This window comes from Durio zibethinus, chromosome 10 (genome assembly GCF_047325235.1).
Source record: "Durio zibethinus cultivar Kanyao isolate XHJ-2024 chromosome 10, ASM4732523v1, whole genome shotgun sequence".
Taxonomy (NCBI): Eukaryota; Viridiplantae; Streptophyta; class Magnoliopsida; order Malvales; family Malvaceae; genus Durio; species Durio zibethinus.
In genome coordinates, this window is record NC_143171.1 from 7,755,629 (window position 1) to 7,781,164 (window position 25,536).

Genomic DNA, 25,536 nt, shown 5'->3' on the forward strand with positions numbered 1-25,536 from the left:
AACATTTTACAAAATAAGTTCATATTTAATGAAAGAGATAATTTTTAAAAAAAATTTTTTCGCATTAAGAAACTCATAAAAATTAATTATAATGTGTCATCTTTATATATAAATAAAATAATTTTTATGTATTTGAATTCATTTATATTTATATATTTTTATAATTAATATTATCTATCCACTAAATATAAATCCTGAATTCGTCCTTTGCATGTTACTTCAAATGTACCAGTACCAAGCGCCTCTGCATATGCTCTCAACAAGTCCTCCAAGTCAAATGCAAGATTACAACCCTCGAAGAAGACAAGCCCATTATTCTTATGATGATTCTCATAAGCTTTTTTCTTCGTAGAGACCTATTTTTGGGGGGACTTTGCTAGAATTCCTGGTTCCTTTTGTCTCTTAGACTGACAACAGATCACCCAAAGGGCAATTAGCACAAACAGCAGCACACAGCCACCGATTACAATCCCCAAATAATTTTTTAAACATATCAATTATTGTGTTTATTTTAAAATAAATGCAGTAATTGTTTTTCTTAATTTTTTTAAAACATGTTAAATGATCAATTATTATGTTTTTAAAGAAAAATACAATAATTGAGTCGAATTATTTTTTAAAATAATTAATTAAGATATTTATTTATTCATTACGTAATAATTGATTATTTTAATATTATTAACATTGTTATTTATTGTGTTTATTAAAAAATAACACAATAATTATTCGTTATTGTTTTTTAAAAAAACTTAAATTACTGTATTTTTTTTTACATAAACACAATAATTGTATATTTTAAAATTTTTAAGTAAAACAAATATTGAGTTCCTTTGAAGATAAACGTACTTATTGATCACTATTTTATTTTATTTTTTATAATTCATCGTTCGAATATTACATTATTTATCAATTATTTTTTAACAAAATATTATGTTTATTATGTTATTAAGGATATTATGATAAAAATATATGATTTAGTAAACTAAGATTCTTCTAATCAAACACAAAAATCTAAAAATTAAATACCATGAATATTATATATTTTTTTAAATTCAATATTTCACGAACCAAACGTCATTTAAAAATATTTTTAATCTTCTTTTTTAAGAATTTTATTATACTTTGGTTATGAAGTTAATGTTTTGATTGTAAGTCTATACTTATTGATAACTGTGTTAGCAAATATTTCAACTGTTGTAACACTTAATCAATATTGGATAAATTAACTGCCACATCATCATAAGTCAATTAATCATATCAACATCAATTTTTATAACAGATAAGATGGGGTTATAAATATCTAATTCTAAACCTTCATTTTACTCTTTCCCATTCTTTATCCCTCTAATCTCTTCACGTTTTCTTACCCATTACACATTACAGACTTAAAAGAGTCGAAACATGTTCCGAATCTTGCCTCTGGAACTTTTTGGCCATTCCTTTAATTACATGTCATTCCAACTTTCAAATCCATTACCTAGTTAGACTCGAGCAAGCAACCAATCACCAGATTCAAAAAATCATAGATAAAATTTATGAATTATCATTCCAAAAATAAGTTTAAATCGAACATACTTTTAATTTTTAAAATAAAGAGAATGAAAGATTAAAACGTTATACAAGTAACAAATGCAGAACTGTCTTAAATTTGTTGCTGGATCTTGACAAAGCTGTGGGAAAACTTGTTTTGCAAAAAGCGACAAAAACCCGTGTCTGGAATCTGTCTCTGTAAAGTTATGGCTATTGATTAAGCAGGTACTAAACATCTTTCATTATAACTAATTCAAGTTTTGTCTGAAAATTCTTTGGCTGTTTATGTGAATCTTTGTTTTCATTAATCGTCTTGTTGCCTGTATATATACTTTTATTGCCCTCGTGTCTGCAATTTTTTCTTCCTCGTCCTTTTTGGTTTGGTCGATTGCTATTCATCTTTGAAAAAAAAAAAAATCAAAGGTTAGTATCTGTATGATTGAAAGATAATACTTAAATTTAATTTTCCTCATTTTTTATATGGTCAAAGCTGAAGCACATCGATTTGTGTAATCGTGCATGTGATTTCTGTCGCACGGCGAAAAATAGGTTGAAAAATAGGTTGAAATCTGTGACTTGGATCCTTCAAGTGTAAGTCAAATGACAACGACCTAACCTAACCAGCTGACCTAGCTAAAATACCGCAGGCGACCGATCATCGATATTTTTCTGTGTGGTCAAATATTGATGATTCTATATGTTTTTCAGTAGGACAAGAAAAATATAACTTGCTTATTTATGAGTTGTAAATGCATTGATCAACAAGATTCTGCTTAGACTATGAGATTGAGTGGGTCTTTCTTTTTTTCTTTTTTAATTTTTTTTTTGGCGTCCCTTAACATTGCAGTCGGTTTTTTTTTTTTTTTTTTTTTTTTTTAGGTTTTGGTGCGGCAGCAGTGAGCATGGCAAAGGTTTTGATGAAGTCCATCTAAAAACTCAGGCTGCCATTAGGAAATTTTATTGTCATTGGAAGCCTTGTTACAGATGAAAAAAAGCTATATCAGGCAAAAAAAAAGGGGAATTATGATTTGCAGAATCATGTGAAAAGATCAAATCCTTTTGCTTCTTTTATCTGCGCGCTTTGGAAAAGCAAAAAGCATGAAGAGAAAAGTTTTCTAGGGAAGGAAAAAGAAAGGAGGAAGAAAACGATATTGTAGGGTCCGAGATAAATAGTAAGGTTGATAACTTTACTTGATCAGAAGTCAAAACTAAATTTGATAAACAGGTTCTTTGTTGAGGTGATGAAGCATTATAAACAAAAAAAAAAAAAAGATATGCCAAGAGATAATAGAAAGGAAAAATTGAACAAACTATTAAGTATTGAGTGCAAAAACAAGTGATAGTAGATGATAAAATAAGGTTGAAAAAAGAATAGAATAAAGCGGAAGGAAGGATTTAGGAAGAAATTATTGTAAAGAAAGTTTTTTGAGAGAAAGTTGTGAGAAATTTGTCAAAGTCCAAAAGTTTTCCGATAAATTGTAAAAACTCTTATTTATAAGTTTTAAGAATAAAAATTATATATCTTGAATATTAAATAGAAATAATGGAAGAATTGATCATTATAAAAGATATTAATGTATTATTTAATAATAATTTAATTAACTTTTTAATAATAGGCATAATAAATATAGAAGTATACAGTAAGAAAAAGAAAAACACTTATATTTTATGAAAATGTTAAGAGAAAACCTCTTAACTATCTCCATATTTGATCCATCAAATCAAGTTCTTCAAAACATTTCAATAATGAAATTAATCCAAGAATCATGTCATATTTCGAGATTATTTTTATTTTTTCTTTTGATAAAATAACATTTAGTGAAGCATATTTCGTGGAATAACTCTTGAAGTTCAAAAATTTTTTATAAAAATGTTGGTCTTGTTTATTGAGAAAGTTATTCCGAGAACAATTGTTACGTGAAAAAGTTTTTTTTTGAATAAGTATTTTATAAACAGTTATTTTATAAAAAAGTTATTTTATGAATAGTTGTTTCGTAAAATAATCTTTATTGAAATAATTTTACCACTTGTTTTATAAAATAACCTTCATTGAAATAATTTTATCACCTATTTTGACTTAAGATATAATTTCATTCTAATGGTTAAAAAAATGTACTATATTAAATTAGTAGAAAAGCGATTAATTCGATAATCAGAGATCTATATATTCACCTCCCTGATTCACGTATAAAGTTTTAAACCATTTAGATTTTGATGTTTCATTGTGGGAAGAACAAGAGGAGAGAAGAGGGAAAGCACATTTTCTCTTGCCATGGAGAACTTCACTTCACAAGGCAATGCTTCCATTCTTTAGCAGCTAGGCTACTTGTCAAGTTTTTGCCTCTTAATATATGCACTTTTTGGCTAAATGCTGAAGGGACCTCCTGGCTGCACATTTGCACCTTTGGCAAGCTAAACATGTGATTATTAGTGCAACTCAGTTAAGGAGGCAGAAAGTGTAATATAGAAAAGAAAATTTAGGCAGTAATAGCAGTTCCCTCTTCATGATCATCCATCCCAAAACAGAGGTTCTACTTATGGACTCAGGAATTCAAGTACTATTGCATGCTTGTATCTCATTCCTTTACTTTAAGATTGGTATTCTTGCATCTTTTATTTCTTCTATTTTGAAAATGGTGTGGTAACAAGCAATACAAAGGTTCTCAGCAAAGCATCTTAACAAGGATATGAGTCCAAAAATAAGCAAACTGGCCTTACAAAGAAATGTTACAAAATGCTTAGAAGTAAGCCTTTCTGAATGACTTTTTAATGGATAAACCATTGTAAAAAGCTAGATTCTGATATTGCCAGAGGACTCACTGGAGGTATGAGAAGCAACTGATTAATAAAGAGAAATGCCTATTGAGAATGACATTTGACCAAAACATTTTATCGAGGAGAAATGACCATGGATGTTGTTAAAAAGTGCCCTTGGAGCATAGAAGCCTAAAACTGTTTTCCTTTTCCTTAATGGTAAAGCTTAGTATTGTATGTGGGATTAGGTTGGTAATTGGTATATATCTTTCATTCATATAATATGAAGATCAAATTGGAGAAGCCATGAAAAACGGAAATGGGAGAACTAAAAAGCACCCTGAATTCTGAAAGTTCCCCAAAAACAATTCTTCCTTGTGTAGTAATCTCAGCCTCTACGCCAGTTAATGATCCTGAAGTCTCTTTCAGTATTTTGCTTACAAGCTTTGGCATACGACAGCCCCTTTCAATTTCTACCTAATCAGCTGCATTCCCTTCTCCTTGACAAACTACCTTTAGTTACCCTTTTTTAGCTTTGTATAAATACTTCAAATTTTCACCTTCATGTCTTGTCCGAACAAGCACAGAATAATTAAAACTTTTTGGCTAGACAAATGACTATCCATGGTGGTTCCCTTTCCAGAATGACCCTTTTTCTTGCCGGGTTCTTTGCATTCATTTCTTTTCCAGCGGAAGCTGCTGTAAAGAAGTACCAGTTTGATGTGAGTCAAATCAGAAATGCACATTTCATTTATTACATTCACTTCATTTTGTAATTCTTTGTCTGTTCCACTTGGTGATGTCTTTATGTTGTCTTTTGAACAGATCCAAGTGAAGAAAGTTAGCAGATTGTGTCATGCAAAGCCAATTGTAACTGTAAATGGGAGGTTTCCAGGGCCTACGATCTATGCTAGAGAGGGAGACAGAGTTATTGTCAATGTTACTAACCATGCAAAATATAACATGTCCATTCATTGGTGGGATTTCATTTAACTATATGCAGAAAAGAAATTGAAGCAAAATTTCTTCTACTTATAATGTGTTGCTCGGTAATCTCTTTAGGCATGGATTGAAGCAGCATCGAAACGGTTGGGTCGATGGACCAGCTTACATAACTCAGTGTCCAATTAAGACTGGGAATAGCTACACTTACGACTTTAATGTGACAGGGCAGAGGGGAACTTTGTGGTGGCACGCGCACATTCTTTGGCTGAGGGCTACAGTATATGGAGCAATTGTAATCATGCCAAAACAAGGAACGCCATTCCCATTCCCACAGCCAAACATGGAACAGATTATAATATTAGGTCAGTTCTAGGGTCGACATTTTGATTGATTTTACAAATTCCTTCTGACCTTGAAAATTTTGGAGTTTTTGATTTAGTAAATCTTGAAGCTAGCTATAAATTTTGTTTGTTCATGCCGCAGGCGAATGGTGGCATACTGATGTGGAAGAGCTTGTCAAGCAAGGAACTAACATGGGCTTGCCACCAAATATGTCAGATGCACACACAATCAATGGGAAGCCAGGACCTCTTTTTCCATGTTCTGAGAAACGTAAGCAAAATTAATTATCTAGAAAAGACTTCAAGCCACGGTACATAAAAATATATCAGTATATCACTTGAAGTTGTGTAATCATTTTTTCAAGTTATGGTAGCTGAACCTTAAAGACTATTTTGCTGAAAAATGTAATGCTCATTGTTCAATCCTGAATGTTTATAGATACATTTGCAATGGAGGTTGAATCAGGCAAGACATATTTGCTAAGAATCATCAATGCCGCCCTCAACGATGAGCTTTTCTTTGCTATCGCTGGTCACGACATGACAGTGGTTGAGGTTGATGCAGTTTATACAAAGCCATTCACCACTCAAGCTATACTGATTGCCCCAGGGCAAACAACGAACGTTCTTGTCCAAGCCAACCAATTGCCTGGCAGATATTTCATGGCTGCTAGGCCTTTCATGGATGTTCCACTTCCTACCGACAACAAAATAGCAACAGGAATAGTCCAATACAAAGGAATCCCTAACACTGTTCTTCCTACCCTTCCCCAATTACCAGCTCCTAATGACACGGCTTTCACTTTGAACTACAACAAAAAGCTAAGGAGCTTAAACTCTGTAAAGTTTCCTGCAAATGTGCCCCTTAAAGTTGATCGAAAACTCTTCTACACAATTGGTTTTGGCAAAGATCCTTGCCCAACATGCTTAAACGGAACAAAACTCCTAGCCTCCTTGAACAACATCTCCTTCGTGATGCCCAAAGTTGGGCTTCTCCAAGCTCATTACTTCAATATGAAAGGAGTTTTTAGGACAGATTTCCCTGACAAACCTCCTAAGCCATTCAACTATACCGGTGCACCCCTTACAGCCAATCTTGGCACTGCACATGGTACAAGACTTAGCAAGATTGCCTTCAATTCTACAGTCGAGCTAGTGCTTCAAGACACCAACCTTCTAACAGTTGAGTCACATCCATTCCATCTCCATGGCTATAACTTCTTTGTCGTGGGAACTGGTATAGGAAATTTTGATCCTGTCAAAGACCCAGCCAAGTACAATTTGGTTGATCCTATTGAAAGGAACACAGTTGGAGTTCCCACCGGGGGTTGGACCGCCATTCGCTTTAAAGCAGACAATCCTGGTAATTATTTTAACAAAACAAAATTTGATACACTAGGATTAAAATCCATATGATTAATAATTTATGTTATTTTCCTGGTTTAGGTGTTTGGTTTATGCATTGTCATTTGGAGCTCCATACTGGGTGGGGATTGAAAATGGCATTTGTGGTTGAAGATGGACCGGGAGCTGATCAATCAATTCTGCCTCCACCCAAGGATTTGCCATCATGCTAACTGTTTGAAAAGTTTGTCAAAGATCAACAACAACAGCAAAAAAAATTTTGTGTATAAACCAAATTTAATTCAAGGTAGAAATTGTGAAAGTTCTAATTGTTTGATACTACAACTGTAATAAACTCCATGAAAAGTTTCATGATTGAGTTGTGTGTAGTTGAATTTGCAATGAATTATTGAAAAGGCAAATGATTATTTTAAAGTTTTCCCTATTATTTTCTTTTTTTTCTTTTTTCCATTTTTGAGAGACTGAATTTCTCAACTTTCAACGTGAAATTTTATAAAAGAAAAACTTGACTGAATGTTGAAAATCCAAAACAAAAACAAAGCCAAATCCAAAAGAAATGTGGACAGCCACTCAGGTGGGCCCATAAAAGAGAGAAAATCCCAAATGATCATGGGCTCCCAGTTGCCCATTGTCCTCAACAACCCAAAAAAGTAAAAAATCCGAAAAGTGAACTAAAAAAAAAAAAAGAAGAATATGCGAATATTTACGAACATACCATGACGACAAAAACGATCAAAGGCTGGAGACTCCAACGCCTGCAAAGCTTGGTTTCAAAGTGACTTGCTTTCTCGTCATATCCATTATCACTTCACATCTGGCGCTGACCCTTCTGCTTACAAATCGAAGAAAATGGCGATGGTTTCGATGCTATTCTCTGTCCCTTCCTTAAACTCTCCTAATCTACGCCCCACCAAGCGGTTAGTTTCTGTTTTCTCTCATGTTTTCAAAGAGAACAATGCGTACTTAGATAACTTCAAAAGTTTCAATCCTTTAGTTCATGTTCTTCTGCAGATACTCGGGCATGGATTTTGCAACATCAAACCAGGAAGCTGTTTCTGTGGGTGTCAAAATAACACAAGGGGAAGGCAATTTACCCAAGCTTGTGCTCACTTCTGATCATGGCAGGTAAACCTCAAATCTTTAAATATTGAAAAAAATTCTACATTCTTGTAAAATTTTCTTTTCTGGGTCTTTTTCAAATTCATTTAACTCCCAAGTTTTCTGCTTTAATTGGTGAGGAATTTTTTTTTATTGATATGGGTCTGAAATGAATGGTTTGATATACTTGCTTGGACCTTGATGGATTGAATGTTTGGGTTTTTCTTTTTGGTGTTATAGTGAAGCTGAGATTTATCTATTTGGTGGTTGCATTACATCTTGGAAAGTCCCAAGTGGGAGAGACCTTCTTTTTGTGCGGCCTGATGCTGTATTTAACAAAAAGAAGCCAATCAGGTTATTGCTGCACCTCTTTCATTACTTTGATTTTAGCTATTTCAAAATATGCATTTGAAAAGTTAGATGAATCTAATGTTTGGTAAAGCTTGTAGAATTAAGCTGATTACAAGTAGATTATGGTTGTTTTTTGGGGCAAGAGATCGATTTTAGTAATAATAATTTGGAATGTTTCAGATACTGACAGTGTTTTTTACTATTTGGATAGCGGAGGTATTCCACATTGTTTCCCACAGTTTGGACCTGGCCCAATGCAGCAGGTATGCCCTTCTAATTGTGCTTCAAAATTCTAATATCCGCTAATTGCCTTCATTTACCCCTAGTAGCTTTAAATAATCTTACTGCATTTCCTATTTATGGGTTCCTTTTGTTTATCATGTGACATTTGACATGGTCTGAGGACCGGTTAGTGGTGCAACTATGACCCTGACAGAGTGCCATATTTTACCTCAAGTTTCCATCCTCTTTTTGAGAATGGTGCTAGGATCTGGAGGGTAGTATTATACTGCCCTGAAGTCAATCTGAATGATTCTTTCCAGTCTATCGTCTTTAGTTTATACCTGCAAAAGACCATCCAGAAAAAGAAAAGGAACAATTAAACTACTATTATTTTATGTTTTAATATATTATATCTTCTAGTTTTGTTTGAATTGTGGAAATGTTTATGTAATTCACAGCATGGATTTGCAAGGAATATGGATTGGTCGCTTGTGGAGTCTGAAAACGTGGAAGGGAATCCTATTGTAACTCTTGAGTTAAAAGATGGTCCTTATAGCCGTGCCATGTGGGATTTCAGTTTTCAGGCTAGATATAAGGTTTGTAATTGATTACTCACCAGTATGGGCAGGGCAATGATATTCTGCATTATGACAACAGAAGTTTCTAAGCTATTTTTTGTGTTAGTTTAAAGGTACTGGAATAGTCCAGATGAGATATGTTGATTCACCTTTGTAATTGTAGTTTGTGCTTACTAATTGAATTGGCAGTTTGTTCCTTTTTGTTTCTTCAGGTCATTCTAAATACAAAGAGCATTTCCACTGAACTAATAGTTACAAACACAGACAAGAAGCCATTTTCATTCAGCAGTGCTTTGCATTCATATTTTCGTGTAAGTACCTATAATTCCATGGTTGGTAGATGCATTTCTTCTAGCATGCCCAAATTAGCATTTTCTTTGTATAGGAATGTGGATTTTTTTTGGTGATAATGAAAAAAAGGAATTTAGAATTATTTGCATGGGAAAAAGGAAAACAGCACAATATTATATCTTATGCATTATAATTGAGTTGCTTGGCATTTAAACTTGAATGAAGCTAGTTAGAAATTGATGTTGGACATTTTGATGCAGGCATCTATAACAGGGGTATCTGTGAAAGGTTTGAAAGGGTGCAAAACTCTGAATAAAGATCCAGATCCAAAGAATCCGATTGAGGGTAGGGAGGAAAGGTCAGTGCATTATGCACAGAATTATTATTGGAGGCTAACTTCAGTATTTGAACTATAGGTGTTATTGAGAGAGCTTATTAAGATCTCATGAGGATCTTCTTTATAACAATGACTAAGTTCCTAACTTGATCAAATTGTAAATTTTTCCAAGCTCAAACAATCTTTATTTCATTGATTTTATCTAAATCTTGATATTGATTTTTGAATGTTGAAGGATTAACATTGTTACGCAAATCTTTCAATTCCTTACTACAATTGTACTTAAGACCAAATAAATTGTAGTTTTTAGGTGTTCTTACTTTTAATATCAACTCTGTCTTCATATTTATACTTTTTAGCCAACTTATCTGAGAATATGAGTGTTAAAGATTCTTATGAAAACAATTTTGCTGCATTTTCTAACTGTTTTATTTACAACTCAGGGATGTCATCACTTTTCCTGGATTTGTAGATTGCATTTACTTGGATGCTCCTGATGAGGTGCACCTTGATAATGGCTTAGGTGATGTAATATCCATCCGGAATACAAAGTACGCAAGTCCAAGTCTCACATCTCTGTTTTATTAGAGTTGGGTCAAAATTTTCCTCATCTTTCTGCTTTGCCCTTGCAGTTGGTCAGATGCTGTTTTATGGAACCCACATCTGCAGATGGAAGCATGTTACAAAGATTTTGTTTGTGTTGAAAATGCAAAGGTACTTAGATACTCTCTTCAATAGTAAGTGGATAAACTTGGTGGAAGTTGGGTTTATATTCTTGATTCAACTTTTTTGGTTGCTAATAAGGGTTCAGTCAGCGACAGTCACTATATTCTTACTCCAAAAAATCCTATCAAATGGTTTAAAACTTCTTTTATTTCTAAGGAGAGACTGAAGTCCTTTTTCAGATGGCCCTCCTAATAAGCTTGGCATCTACTGTTTATTTCCAAATTGATGTTTTCTTTTTATTTATGGCCACTCAGATTGGAACCGTTCAGCTAGAGCCCAAACAATTATGGATAGCTAAACAGCACCTCAGCATTGGCTGAACTGCTGAAGTGTAGATTGTACAGTTTCTGAAGTTTACATAATAAGTGCACTCCCTTGTTTTTTATTTTTTGGAGGCAAACCTTTTGATTTCTGTTTAGCAAAGCTTACAAGCTACATGAACTATTCCAAGTTCCTTAACAATGTAATTTCAAGTTTCTGTATTAATGAGTGAGTTGATAAAGCGGTGTTCTCTCCATCCTCACCATTTATCTCCACAAGTACAGCTGCCATTCCTAAAAATGTGAAACCTGGTTCTATCCCTCATGACAATCTCCCTATCATATATCTCTGAGATAAGTTTTGTTACCGTGTGGCAGTCCTCACATATCCGAAGATTCTTGAAAATTCTAATTGTCGTCCCTGGTTTAGTTCTAAGTAATCCAAATGCAATAGCAAGCTTCTCGCTGTGCTGATTGATTGCCATTTCTTTGGCTTCATCCTCGAGATCAAGCAGTAGATTCTGCAATGCAGGTTTATATCCTTCCTTTTTAAGTCTTTCAGCAATATTGTCCCACATGTGGTAAATCTCTGTTGTATGTGGGTGGGACCGACCTCCGGCTAAGAATTCATGGACAACCCCATTCAGACTAATTGCACTGCACCCAGGAAGTTTGGAAACCCCTCGTTCTTTCATCTGCCTCCTTGTTTGAACTGCTTGGTCCCAGTCCCCTGCTGCCGCATGAACGCTTGCCAAGTGAATGTACCGGTCACCATGGTCTGAATCGTCTTCAACCAGGATTTTCCCTATCTTTTTACCTAATTCAACATTTCTATGCATACGGCAGGCATTGAGCAGTGCTCCCCAAACAACAGCATTTGGTTTTACAGGCATTTTCTCAATCAATCCCTTTGCTTCTTTCAAGAACCCTGCTCGGCCTAGCAGATCAACCATGCACCCATAATGCTCAATTCTTGGGCTCAATTTATGAACTCTGCTGATGCTCTCAAACAATGATTTTCCTTCATCAACCAGTCCTGAGTGACTGCATGCTGTCAGAATTGCAGTAAAAGTGATATGGTTTGGCTTGATTCCTTCTTTTTGCATATTCTCAAACCAGTCAAGTGCTTCTCTTCCACGGCCATGAATTGCAAATCCAGAAATTAGTGCAGTCCACAAAGAGACTTCTTTTTTCTTCACTTTCTTAAAAAGTTCTAAAGCTTCTTCCATGTCACCACACTTTGCGTACATGTCTATAAGAACGCAGCCTAAGATTGGGTCAATCTCAATTCCTATTTTGTCAATATATGCATGAATCCATCTCCCTTGATCCAGTGCTCCAAGACATGAACAAGCAGAAAGAGTGCTTGCCAGGGCAACATTGTCAGGTTTGACACCTTCAGTCTGCATTTCATGAAATAAATTCAAGGCTTCCTTATGCATGCCCGCCCCAACATAGCCAGAAATCATAGTTGTCCAAGAAATGACATTCTTTGTTGGCATGTCCTTGAAAATTTCATATGCAATTTCCATCTTGCCACACTTTGCATAGCCGTCAACCATTGTGTTACAAGAAACAATGTCTCGTTCAGAGACCTGGTCAAAGAGCAGACGTGCAGCATTGATGCTGCCGGATGTTGCATAGACATGAAGCAGGGAATTTGTGGCATAAACCTCCGAGGCAAAACCTAACTTTATGACATGAGCGTGAATTTGCTTGGTTTCTTCCATGGCTGACAAACTGGAACACGCTTTAAGCAAGAACGGAAAAGTGTAGGAATTGTGTGGAACTGAAACATACAGCATATGCTGATATAGAAGAAGGGCTTTTTCTGGTTTGTTGCTCTTTGCATATCCTTTAATCATGGCATTGTACATGAAAGTATTGGGTCTGTTTACTCTATCAAAAACCATCTGGGCGTATTCTAGATTACCATATTTCGGAGACACACAGAAAGTAAGGACTTTGCTTACTAAGATGGTATCTGCAACAAGACCTGTTTTGAACATGTGTGCATGAATCCGCTTGAGTTCCTCCATTTTCGAACATCGTTCAAGCAGAGATGGGGTCTGGGTGGCATTTAATTCCAGGGAGAGCTGCTTTGTTGGAGATAGAGTGATGGATGGCATTTATTGGTTAATGAGGCAATGACCTTAGAACAAAGGTGATAAACAACAGTTTCTTTCTTCAATTTAATTTACGAATGTAGATAAGGTTTTTGGTTACTTGATAGGAATATCGTTACATTTCCTTTTCATATCTTTTTCCTACAGTCTTGCTGATTCCTTTATGTGGTCCCTGTTCGACATTTCGCCAAGCTATCGCCTTTGCAAACTGAAGTTCGAACCACGAGTCAAAGCATCGCGATATAGCCAAAGTAAGTTTTAGCTGTAACTAGGATCTTACCATTCAGGTGCATGCTAATGGCCGCCCTAGAAGTTCAGGCCCAAAACCATTGAGAATCAATGGTTCAGTAATCTAGGCTTCCATGACGACCAAATTTATGATGCTCTTAATCTAGGCCCCTTGCTCAGTAATGTTTTGTACATTTTTTTTACAGTAATAGTATCATACTACAAAAACTTACTTATTAGAAAGGCAGAAGCCTGATTCAAAATAAATTGGACATGAATTACAAACTGATGAATTCTGAAATTATAGCACAGTAACATTTATTAAAAATGTTGAAACCATCAAATAAACCAACACTGGTGCCCCATTAGGTGGGTATTACAGGAAAGTGATCAATTGAACAGAATCAAAACCAGAAGGAAAACAGACACAGCCAGCAACTAAGAAAGAGGAGCAGTCTCCAAATTTGAGACCAACTCAACCAAGCAATTCCAATCTCCATGGGCATTATTGTCAGACAACAGAACCAAAATAACAATAAGTCAATGAAAATGATGACAAAACTTTGATCAGAAGACAAATGATGAACGAATTTATAGACCTAGAACCCCTTAACAGCAACAAGCCACTTTTAAGTGCCCAAAACGTTAGCTGCTCTAGTGCTTCTCAGGAAACTAACATAGAAATAATGCAAACTAGAATTATAATCAGTCCAACGGCCCAAACCCAATATGCCCATGCCTTCTTCTTCTTCTTCTTCTTCATTTGATTTGCACAGAAAAGGCTATTGGTTCCACCACAGATAAAATCACCTGCATCGGCAACATTTTCTTCAATACCATGCATATTTTCCCCTTGTGCCTCAACAAGAACAGCCATGTCAAGGAACAGCTGATGCAGCCTTTGCAAACTTCGCTGAATATCCATCAGTGCTTCATGCCTTGCTCCTCAAATACATTTCCCCTTTCTCTGCAAATAACTTAACATTTTCACCGCCTGAAACCACCTTTCAAGCACATCTTCACTCGGTAGCTCGCCGGTGCATTATTGTATCTTCCCTTGAGATCTTCTTTATGATCTGATAAAATCTCTTCCCTCAAGACCTGAAAATCATTCATCATTTCCCTAAGTTTAACTCTCAAACCATTGGTTATTAAAATCCTGGTTCGATCAACACAGGTCCCCTTCTTTATACGCTTCTGATAATCTCCTGTTGGTTACGTTGAATCTGTCGAGTGATTCAAACCTTGCCTTGACAACCTTTGCTTTTCTAAGAATGGAAACTGTGTCTGATTCCGTCCTATCTCTTAACCCTCGAAGAACTTTGGCGCTGTGGGTGGACTTGGTTTCTTCATTAAGGGTTTGAAGATCAAACACGAGATTGGTAATCTCTTCCATTGTGATCTTGATTGATTCCACTTCTTGGAAGAACTGAGAGAGGTTCTTTTCATCTGTGGGTTGGAGTTGGCCTAGGCCTTTTTCCATATCAAGATCGGCTTCCAAGTCTTTCTCTGCCTGTTTCTTCAGTTCTAGATAACTTAAGAACGAATTACTCATCAGATCATTCATCTTTGGAAGAATTTTACGAAAAACCCTCCTGCAAAACACAATCAAGAATAGAAACTGAAAACTGTTTCCGGGTGAAAAACCCAAAAACATGAAAACACACTGGCTTGTAAAAGAAGAGAAACTAACCCTTCTTTGGATAAAGCTCTAGAGATTCTTGGTTATCTTCTTTTAAACAGATCTTCAGGTGTCTAAATCCACCATGGAGACCGAGACAAACTCAGGAAAACAATTGCTTGAATAAAGTCAAAACTAGTAATAAAGAAAGTGAAAACTTTTTTAAGGTAAAAAAAAACCCATAATGAAGGAAAACTGAAATTGGGATTCCAAGAAAACCAAGGAGAATTCATAGCTCTTCTCTGTTAAGTGTTCAAAGCCTTCCTAAAATGCCAAGAATCCTTCTCTGTATCCCTTTTTCTCTGCAAGTTTATGGGGTTTGGAGGTGAATGATCGAAAGCAAAATACAAAGAAAAAAATAAAGTTCTGTTCTTTTTTTTTTGGGGCCAAAACAAGGAAAAACAGTTGCATGAGGAAGTTTTGAAGTGAATCAGGAAACGGGATTCTGCATTTACGGAATTTAAATTTTCGTTTATCAGAGGATAGCCGTTGGATTTTGGGAGAGGCAATCGAAGTCCGCCAGAATAGGTTACACATTAAACGCAACCGTTTTGTATCAATCATTCACCTATTATTTTTAACTTTGTTTTCATTGGCCTTTGAATGTCGACTGCAGTAGGGAATGGAAAATTAGCTTCACATGACTTGTTAACAGTTAATACTAAATGTTTGAGTTTAGTAAGATCTCTTTTCTTAAAATTAGAGTTCTTTCTTTGATTACCATGACAGCAACAAAATTCGTTCAAAAAATCGTAACAGTTTCCTGTCTGCTATCAAAATTGTTCACCACCATGCATCTCAATCAATATTTTAGTGCTATGATAGTATTAAGTCTATTCATTTTTCTCCAAGTAATCATCTTGGATGCTCAAACACATCGCGTAAAACATAATTATCAAGGTACAAATACTCGACTGACTAATTATCAAGGAACAAAAACATATATAAATTTTCTTGCAGCCATTGATAGCATATCAATTTATCAATATCAAGTTTGTGGCAGACCATTGGTTATTGGCCTTCTCAGCCTCAACCTTCCTTAATGTTGTTGAACTCAACTTGCCTCCACCAGATTCTTCAGAAACTAGATCTACGACTTCAATCTGCAGAACATTCACAATATTAAAGACTAATGTTTTGACAAATTTTGTGAAATTCTAAAGAAAATTTCTCACCTCAACTTCAAAGTCAATATCAGAAATAGTATATTACATACAAATCCTACCTACAGCACAAAAATCAACCAGAGAAAAACAAACCTTTAACTGTGAAAGGCCTCTGTCAGCTCTTTTCCTATTAACTGATACTCCACCCGGTACTGTCTCCTTGCTGTCAAGAAACCACTCAACTAGCATTATCAAGGATTAATTTAAAGTACTTCATCTCTTGCTGTTGCACTTTTACAAATACAGCTGAATCACAGATTTAATTCATTGCCAAACGGAGCAAAACCAAAAATGAAAAACAAAACTGAAACTGCAAGGACCAGTGCAGCAATGGGATAAAAAGGCCGCCCGATTTTTTTGCAGTTCAAAGCACAAGAACCAAAAGCAAAGTATTCATGTGAACAAAATTACCAAACAACTCTCTTTCTCTCAGAAAATCGGCTGTTTTGTATCCTTATCTTAGATAACTAATAACACGTTTAGTCAATGACAAACCTGACAACGATGGCCTCCAAATTTTCATCAATGATTGAAGGTCCATAAGGATCTGTAATTGGTTCAACTTGCACTACCAGCTTTGGCTTGATAGACTGCAGAAATATAAGCAAAATTATTATAACCCCAATACCCTTTCAATGTCTTATATTTTTTCGGATAAAAATATTCCTTTATAGTTTCATTTCATACCTTGACGTAATTCTCAACATTACGCATCCTTTCTTCAATGGGTTGTATCAATTCAGCGAACTATTAAAATAATAAAAAAAAAAAGGATTACTACAACTAATGAAAGATCTTTTCTCTTTTTCTATTTAAAGAAAGCAATCAAGGTTAGGATTCAATTATTTCATGCAATTGTAGGGATTATAGTCTAGAGTGAAAAGCCAACCAATTCATGTAAAAATTAGTAAAGTCACCTGTTTTTTGGTTAACATGGGACCATCACAAACACCCACCACGATTCGATCCCTGGCCAGCTCCACTGCTAACTATTTCCAACACAAATTTGTTTCTTTCATTCATATTCGGATGAAGAAATATAGTTAAACACAAGCAATAATAATAATAGAAAAAACAGAGATGTTGGTTTACTTTGAGGAAGAGGCGGTGGCCGTCGTGCAAGCGGTCGAAGGTGCCACCAAGAACGACGGCACCATATGAATTTGGTGGCGATAGTTTTGGATTCACCAAAGTTGATTGATCATTTAGGTCTTCCAATATCGTCATCTATATCAGACAACAGAAACAGAACGAACGAACTTAAAGAGAGACAACCTTTTTTCTCTTCTGCTTTTTCTAAAGTTTCAGTTTGCAGGTCACGAGAAAATACATATATATTGTTGACTTGGATTAGGTACACCGAACCTGGACGACTTCAATCTTTTTCTTGGGTTTATAACTTAGAAAGGAAGGCTGTGGGTTGTCTGGTAGGACGGTTTCAGCTTTCAGGTAGCTATGTATCTACCTAATCTGGTTGTAGTAGTAGCTGTTGTTGTTGTCGTATGGTGATTCTGGATTCCCGTCATGTGATAATAATTCGTATCCAATGAAATGATTTTATTTATTTATAATACATACAATTATAAATTTTTAAAATTTAAATGATTTGATTTGATTTAAATTAAATATTATAGATTAGAGTTAATTTATCCATTTTTAAATTTAAATTTGTTATTTTTATATATTATTTTTATATAATTTTTAATATATTTAAATAGATTTAAATATAAAATAATTGTTTTTATTTTATAAAAATTTGAAATATATAAATATTAATAAAAATATATAATTTAATTCAATTTAATTTTTTAATTATTTATTTTTAATCTAAATTTAATTTAATTTAATATTTAAATTTAATTTGAATTAAATAAAAAAATCAAATCAAATCAAATCATATATAGATATATATTATATTATAACATACATAATTAGCAGATAATAATTGTTGACATGAACGCTTACGTGAACAGTTTTTTTTTTTCGACACGTAAGATAAATCTTAAAACTTTTCATTATGATGACACATAAAATATTTATTAATTTTAAATTATTTATAAAAAATATATTTTAAAAATTATTAAATTATCTAAAATTTTATATTTTAATCAAAAATCAATTTAAATTCTAATGAAATTCTTTTATCATATATATCACTTTATCTTAATTTAAAATCAATTTTAAAATAATTTATCTTTTTTATTTTATCTACAATAAATATGAGTATTTAATTACTATAACAAACTAAATTAAATTGTGAAATATTAATGCATATAAATTTGGGGACAATTAATCTAAATATGTATTATATATATGTTTTTATCTTACATGTACCCACAAAAAAATATTTTATATGTTTCATTATGGCAAAAAAATAAAAATAAAATTTATGTTTTTCATGTTAAACAAGTAATAAATCTTTAATCATGTTACTCATGAACTGCTTAAATAAAATATATATATATATTATTGTTTGAAGCCTTGATAAGTATTTTGTTTTTTATACATATAATTTGGGGCATGATTTACTGGATGAAAAAATGAAAATAGTGGGCAAAGTATGAACTTGTGTCAAGGCATAGCCACTTTGCCAATAAAGAAGCAAGTTTATTACTTCTAAGAGTTATCACAATTACATAAGATAAAATTTTTTTTTGTCATAAAAAAATGTTAAAGAAAAGAAGATAAGTGTGAGTATTCTAACTTATTATTTTTAAATGGTTATATGTGATAATGACTAATGTAATATCAGATAAAAGTATTATTGACAGAATCCATCGGAAACCAAGTAAAAAGCTGAGAGCAATAGCAACAGTTGTACCCATCGTAGTTGTCCTCGTGGTTGTTTCTGTGGCATTTTTCATCCTGGCTGGCGATGAGGCTGCCATTTTTATGCACGTGACTTTCATTTTGCTCTCTACTTCTTCTTTGATGAATTGGATGTGATAGCATGTCTCGAGTTAAATTTTAATTTTAAAAGATTTTCAGAGCTTTGAAATTGGGATTTTGGGAGGATATTGATTAAAAGGAAAATTAGGGTTTCTTTTTTTAAAATTTTATAAGCACTGGGCTCTTAGGGATTTAGTTTATCAATCAACAACTTATGGCCTGGTCCAAACTATCTAGTCAAACCAGAAAAAGCCTAAATTATTTTATTTTTTAGAAAGAGTAAAATTTAAAAGATGTGCTTATTTAACTATAAGAAAATTATCTCGTTTCATTTAGATTTCATTAGAAAGTAACAATATAATATATATCTTTTAAAGTATATTAAAAAAATTAATTTAAAAATAAAGCATATGAGGGTATTTAATTTAAAAATAAATAATTGTTTTGTAGTTAACTTACTTTGAGCTTAGGTTAGATTCAAATTATAGTGAAATTGGTAATTAATTTCTAAGCAAAGAAGTTCTTATCATTTATATTTGACTAATATTTTTAAGAATTAAGTTTTCCTTTTATCTTATTTTTATTCATGAATAAATCTTTTATAAATAATACTATAAGAGAAGTTCTTATCATGTGATCTTTTGTGCTTGCAATTAACTAAACTTATACGCATGCCATAAATCAATAAACCATTTTTTTAATTAATGCATTACAAAAAATTATAACTGTTATCATTAAAACTTTCATCGTTATGAGAACTGAGGCATATTTTTTGAAAGCTATAAGATTGATGAAGGAATAATCACAATATTGAATGGATTCGAATGATAATGATATTGTGAAGCATATTATCAAGGTCAATCACATGATTCAGGAATTGATATGGTCTGGATATATGTTCATTAAGAAAGATGAAAAGAAATATCAATTGTTGAAAGATACACTTTAACCCCTACACAAAAGAATCTTTTACATGAGTTTTGGACGAGGCATCCCAACTATAAAACATTGATTAAGAAATTTATGACAGATTATGTGAGAATGGGAGCAAGGAGGAATGCAACCCTTGTTGTTTGCTTAAGCCTTCGAAATAGAAAAAAAAAAAAAAAGTCTTGGATATCCATGGATAAGAAATGTAAAAGTAAAACTATCAAAGGAATTTTTAGATTCCATTCCCGTTATTAGAAAAGTGATATGTACTAATTAAGAACAAAGCTTAATGAATATTTAGTATGATTTATTATGAAATTTGTTTATGGATTCAATATTGATATACTATGTTTCAAATATATGTATGATAAATTTTGAATATTTTTTATTTCTTAAGTATTTGTTTATTTTTTGAATTTTATCAAATATGATATATCTTTTTTCTTTTAAAATTAATTTCTAATTATTTAGATAATATCCTTTAAAATTTTAAATATCCTTTAAAATTTTAAAATATCAATTGTAGTTTTATCTTAATATATTTCATAATTTGTTTTTAAGTTTAAGTTTTAGTACATACTATATTTTACAAAGTGTAAAGTTAGAGTAATAATATTGTTATATTTTATAGGTTCCGTATGTAAGCCTTTTATATTTGTCTTTGACATTGACTTAATCAGGTAATTTTTTTCCCTTAATTAATCTTTAACTTTTATTTGTTTTAATCATTGTAAATCTACCTATAACTCATCTATGATATTGTGTTTTTATTATGATTTAAAAACAATATAGAAATTAATCTCAATAAATATGTTTATCTTAAAAGATGGTAGGTCGCTTGCTACTTCAAGTGATTGAAAGTGAAATGGGTTGAAATTATGTACTCTTGCAAAAAAATGAAATCTTTTTTAATATATAAAAGCATATATTTTCAAACTTTTATCAAAATATTTGGTTATGATTTTTTTATTGAAAAAAATAGTATATTTATTCCCTTGATAGAAAATCACTCAAGGGATTAATATTTAAATAATTATACTAACTTTTTTTTTTCACAAATTTAATGAATCAGATGGATTAAAATATTTTAAAAAAGAAAATTTGTGACAAAAAGAATTTTGAAGAGATATCATCAGAAGAAGAAAAAATAACTAGCAGCCAGATGAGTTATTATCTTCAAAGGAAAACTTTTCCAAATTATACCTTTAAGCCAAGAAAAGTTCTTGTATTTAGCGACTTTTCGCCATTTTGTGGACAAACTGCTCCAAAACTTGCAAAGGAAGAGTTGGATAAATTGCAAAATACTCTGAGTCCGAAAAGAAAAACAATTATAATTGATGAAGGTTGACCATGATCCTTCAAAAATAATTGATGATAAAAATGATTATGCAAGTGATGAAGATAGTGTTAGTAGCAAGTATAAGCCTTTTTAAGATAGTATTTGGAATAATCATATTACATATTAACTTTATTTTTATTTTTCTTTTAATGTTTATTTTATAAATTCAATAAATATATGAAAATTATTGTCTTCATCACCTGATGTTATGCATCATTTAGTTATTTATATTGTTTATAATAAAAATTTGTTCTTTTGTCATTAGGTTGTCTTTAAATGTTAACAATATTTTTTTTCATTTGTCTTTATTTTATAATCTACCTAATTGCTTATTGAGTTGAATTAAAGATTAATTTTTATGTGTAGATTTTCAATCTACCTTCATAATTATCTCATTTTTGACAAATCAACACAAGGTATGTTATAAGCTAACTTTGCTATATATTTTTTTTATTTTTTTATTAAATATGAAAAAATCTGCATGGTCATTCATAATCCTATTTCACATGCACACTGATAAATAAATAGAAAGTTAGACATATAGATAGATTTTGTGATATATGACGTATACATACATTATCTAAAAATAATTTTATTTTTCAATTACATTTTTTAATTTAAAGTTTTAAATAGGTCAATGGAATCAAAAGAACGTAAGCAAAGAAGACATGATATTTAACAACAATGTGAAACTAAGAGAAATGTTTGTTCACGTAACTCTTTGTTTGGAAATCAACAAACTTATTCCATTTCAATTGCTTCATCATCGACCATTTCAGCACCAATTCGACTAATGAATCCAATTTGATTATCCCAAACGAATATAGAGAATATTTGTCCAAATATTATCAGATTTGCTAATGAGTCACCTTTATTGGTCACCTCTACTGGTAATAGTTCAGTAACATAACATAATTCATGGCAATATTTGAGACAAACAATAGTCATTCCATCAACACCACTAATATCGATGGAATTACCTTCTATTCCAATCAAGACTCAAACATCTCAAATAACAATGCAATTAGCAAAAAGACCATTGTTACCAACTTCGCAACCATTAATGATGTCAAGAGAAGATTTTTATACATATTTTACTCCTGTTAATTCCTCTTTAAGATTGCCATTTAGCTCGACGTGTCCATTAACTACGACTCAGGCAGATTTAAACTTTAATTCAACTTTTCATCTTGAAAATTATGTTGATTATTCCTCACAAGGTGCATTATATTCATTGTGTGAATAAATAATTTTTTAAATAAAAAATTTCTTTATTATTTTTATTTAAATTTAAATCGTTAATGTAGATGGTGAAGAACTTATAGAGATAGATGGTTGTCAAGTTAAGTTTGATGGTGAAAAAAGTATAGATCAAGTGACATACACAAGTAAGTTATAAATAAGTTATATTATATTAGTTAAAAAATAATTTAATTAATACTAAATTCAAACAACTATAAATATTATTTATAGAAAAATATCTAAAACCATGAAACTTTGAAGGACCCACAGAAGTTTGCAGAAGTTGTGGAGCAATAATGTGGTATGAAGAAAGAATTGATAAACACAAAAATACAAGAAATCCAAGGTTTAGGTTATGTTGTCTAAATGGAAAAGTTTAACTACCTTTATTGAAAAAGTCCCCTGATTTCTTGAAACGATTGCTTAATCATAATAGATGCCCACGTGCTGCAAAATTTAAAGATAACATTCGAGCATATAACTCGATGTTTGCATTCACTTCTACTGGTAGGGTTATAGATAAGAAGATTAATGATGGTTGTAGTCCATATACTTTTAGAATTAGTAGACGAAACCATAATAAGATAGACTCTTTATTGCTAACCAATGGTGTCAGGCCTAAATTTGCACAATTGTATATATATGATACACAAAATGAGGTTACCCATGGGTTGGGGACCATGAACTCTAATAAATCTAGCAATAGTTTGGATACTGAAATTGTTTGTGGCTTGCTGGCAATGCTTGATGAGCACAACCAATTAGCAAAGGTATTTAGAATGGCAAGAGATAGGTTTTGAAAGTCAGATTATGTGCTTGTAAGTATCAAGTTGATTGGTACACGCAAAAAGGATGGTTTACAGTATAATTTATCAACCACATCAGAAATTGCTGCTCTAATTGTTGGAAATGATGATGAATCAACAAGTAAAAAAGATGTGGTTATATAAAAATATGGAGGTAGCTTACGACGTATTAGTGAACTACATTCAAGTTTTATGACAATGCAATACCCATTATTATTTTCATATAGAGATGATAGGTATCATATTGACATAATGCATAAAGAAATAGAAAGTAAAAATTCAAAAAGAAAGAAACTTACCTAATGATAATACCATGCTTTTCGACTACAATTTCTAGAAAATGAAAAAACACTTTAATTGGTAGTGGTTGTTTAACCTAGCAATATTTGGTTAATTGTTTCATGAGCATGCAGGCAGAAAGATTTAGTTGGGTAATGAGAAATCAACCAAAGTTACGATGTGACGTCCTACAAGGATTGGAAGATGCAATATTGAGAAGAGACACAAGATTTTTTTCTATTGAAAAAGGATAATTTTGCCATCATTTGTCATTAGAAGTCCAAGGTATATGGTGCAAAATTAACAAGATTCAATGGCAATATGTAAATGAAAAAATCTTCTAAATTTATTTTTAACTTTCACATATAACCCCAAATGACCTGAGATTAAAGAATTCTTAAAGTTAATCCTTGGACAAAAGCCTTAAGATAGGTTTAATGCTGTCACTAGAGTCTTTAAGATTAAGTTAGACAAATTAATTAAAGACTTAAAAAAATTAAAACATTTTGGATGAGTTAGAGCAAGTTAGCAAATTTTATCTTTAAAGTAATTTATTTATTCAGTTTTTTTACAATGAATAAAATTTACAAATATCTTAGTGTAATAATATACACCATTAAGTTCTAAAAAAGAGGTCTACCACATGTTCACATTATACATTTTCTCGTTTCGAATGATAAGTTAAAAGATGTATCCTTAATAGATCATTTGATATTTACAGAACTTTCTAATAAGTAGATCGTATTACTTACAAAGTAATTGTTCAATTCATGATGCATGGTTCATGTGAAATGCAAACACGACATCTTCATGCATGATAAATGGCAAGTGTTCTAAGCATTACCCAAAATACTTTCAGTCTCAAACAACTATTAATGAAGATAGATTTCCTATTTATAGATGAAAAAATGATAAAAAGATTGTAACTGTATGTGTTATTGAATTAGATAATACATGTGTTGTTCCTCATAATATCAATTTGGTTGTAAAATATAATTCTTACATTAATGTTGAGTCATTTAACCAATCTAGATGTATCAAATATTTGTTTAAGTACATGTGTAAAGAAGAAGATAAAGTGACATGTTTGATTCAATAGAATGCATCAATCGACAATGAAGCTGGTAGAGAAATTGACATTGAAGTTGATGAGATCAAAAGATACTTGGATTACTGTTATGTATCGACTTCTGAAGCATGTTAGAGAGTTTTTCAATTTGATATACAACATCGTGAGCTAGCTGTAGAACAATTAACATTTCATCTACCACATGAACAAAATATCATTTTTCGTAATGATGAAGATTTACATGACGTTTTAAGCAAGCCAAATGTAAAATAATATAATGTTCACGAAATGGATGTGAACAAATGAGTTGCATGAGGATGCAAGAAATTTAACCTATGTTGATTTTCCAACAACATAGGTTTGGTGAAAAAGTAAGAAGGAATGAAAACCTAGAAAGAGAGAAAGGTCTGTCGATAGATTATTTTATGCTCATCCATCTTCTGGGGAGAAATATTTTTTAAGGATACTTCTCAATATCGTAAAAAGTGTTAAATCTTTTGAAGATATAAAGACAATTGATAGGATTATTTATCTGACTTATTATCACGCCCCGAGATCAAGACGTAACACGGTCGTATTACCTTGAAAAAAAATCTCAAAGTAATACGAAACCTTCTTTTTTAAACATTCTAAAATTCTTCAATAAAACAATATACCAAGTAAAATTCATATCTTTAATCCAACTGATGATATATCTTTATATATCAAAATACAAATCATATAAAATACAAAACTACCTCTTAAAATCTCATTGGCCAACATATTCTCTGACGATTAAGTAATCATACCCATTTCATCTTTTAGCTTCACACAAGACTAACCAAACTTATCACTTGGTCATCTGTAAAGAAAAAGTAAAAGGAGAATGAGCAAACAACAGCTCAATAAGTATAGGCTCACACATCTTATCAAATCAAGCATTGTTTTTTTACACATCATATAGATCATTCAAAACATTCATCAATCATAATATCAAAACATTT

General features: G+C 32.1%; 3 protein-coding genes and 1 pseudogene across 4 annotated transcripts; 2 read left to right on the forward strand and 2 right to left on the reverse strand.

The window, feature by feature from the left end:
* Nucleotides 1–4,814: 4,814 nt before the first annotated feature.
* On the forward strand, nucleotides 4,815–7,267 carry LOC111291857 (laccase-11-like). Its single transcript, XM_022883955.2, has 6 exons — nucleotides 4,815–5,006; nucleotides 5,110–5,261; nucleotides 5,347–5,591; nucleotides 5,713–5,841; nucleotides 6,010–6,933; nucleotides 7,017–7,267. Exons 1-6 carry the CDS (start codon nucleotides 4,899–4,901, stop codon nucleotides 7,145–7,147), a joined length of 1,689 nt encoding a protein of 562 aa, XP_022739690.2. The 5' UTR covers nucleotides 4,815–4,898; the 3' UTR covers nucleotides 7,148–7,267.
* A 396-nt stretch (nucleotides 7,268–7,663) lies between these two features.
* On the forward strand, nucleotides 7,664–11,040 carry LOC111291856 (putative glucose-6-phosphate 1-epimerase). The gene is made up of 10 exons (XM_022883953.2): nucleotides 7,664–7,852; nucleotides 7,947–8,060; nucleotides 8,274–8,387; nucleotides 8,596–8,647; nucleotides 9,065–9,202; nucleotides 9,397–9,495; nucleotides 9,736–9,833; nucleotides 10,256–10,363; nucleotides 10,445–10,526; nucleotides 10,793–11,040. Exons 1-10 carry the CDS (start codon nucleotides 7,785–7,787, stop codon nucleotides 10,856–10,858), a joined length of 939 nt encoding a protein of 312 aa, XP_022739688.2. The 5' UTR covers nucleotides 7,664–7,784; the 3' UTR covers nucleotides 10,859–11,040.
* Nucleotides 11,041–11,058: 18 nt separating this feature from the next.
* On the reverse strand, nucleotides 11,059–12,961 carry LOC111291855 (Tetratricopeptide repeat (TPR)-like superfamily protein). The gene has a single exon (XM_022883952.2). The coding sequence runs from the start codon at nucleotides 12,925–12,927 to the stop codon at nucleotides 11,059–11,061; it is 1,869 nt and encodes a 622-aa protein (XP_022739687.2). The 5' UTR covers nucleotides 12,928–12,961.
* A 782-nt stretch (nucleotides 12,962–13,743) lies between these two features.
* LOC111291858 (syntaxin-112-like) lies at nucleotides 13,744–17,350 on the reverse strand (annotated as a pseudogene). The gene is made up of 7 exons (XR_016345466.1): nucleotides 17,092–17,350; nucleotides 16,917–16,988; nucleotides 16,687–16,746; nucleotides 16,495–16,589; nucleotides 16,093–16,162; nucleotides 15,811–15,936; nucleotides 13,744–14,863 (listed from the first exon to the last, which is right to left on the reverse strand). The product of XR_016345466.1 is annotated as a syntaxin-112-like (transcript).
* Nucleotides 17,351–25,536: the final 8,186 nt, after the last annotated feature.

Excerpts from the sequence above, each read along its gene's own strand:
- LOC111291855 (XM_022883952.2), bottom strand. The coding sequence starts at position 12,927 with ATGCCATCCATCACTCTATCTCCAACAAAGCAGCTCTCCCTGGAATTA.
- LOC111291856 (XM_022883953.2), top strand. The coding sequence starts at position 7,785 with ATGGCGATGGTTTCGATGCTATTCTCTGTCCCTTCCTTAAACTCTCCT. Across the intron at positions 9,834-10,255 it reads ATTGAGGGTAGGGAGGAAAG|GGATGTCATCACTTTTCCTG; the intron begins GTCAGTGCATTA and ends TTTACAACTCAG. Across the intron at positions 10,527-10,792 it reads TTTGTGTTGAAAATGCAAAG|ATTGGAACCGTTCAGCTAGA; the intron begins GTACTTAGATAC and ends ATGGCCACTCAG.
- LOC111291857 (XM_022883955.2), top strand. The coding sequence starts at position 4,899 with ATGACTATCCATGGTGGTTCCCTTTCCAGAATGACCCTTTTTCTTGCC. Across the intron at positions 5,262-5,346 it reads TATAACATGTCCATTCATTG|GCATGGATTGAAGCAGCATC; the intron begins GTGGGATTTCAT and ends TAATCTCTTTAG. Across the intron at positions 5,592-5,712 it reads GGAACAGATTATAATATTAG|GCGAATGGTGGCATACTGAT; the intron begins GTCAGTTCTAGG and ends TTCATGCCGCAG.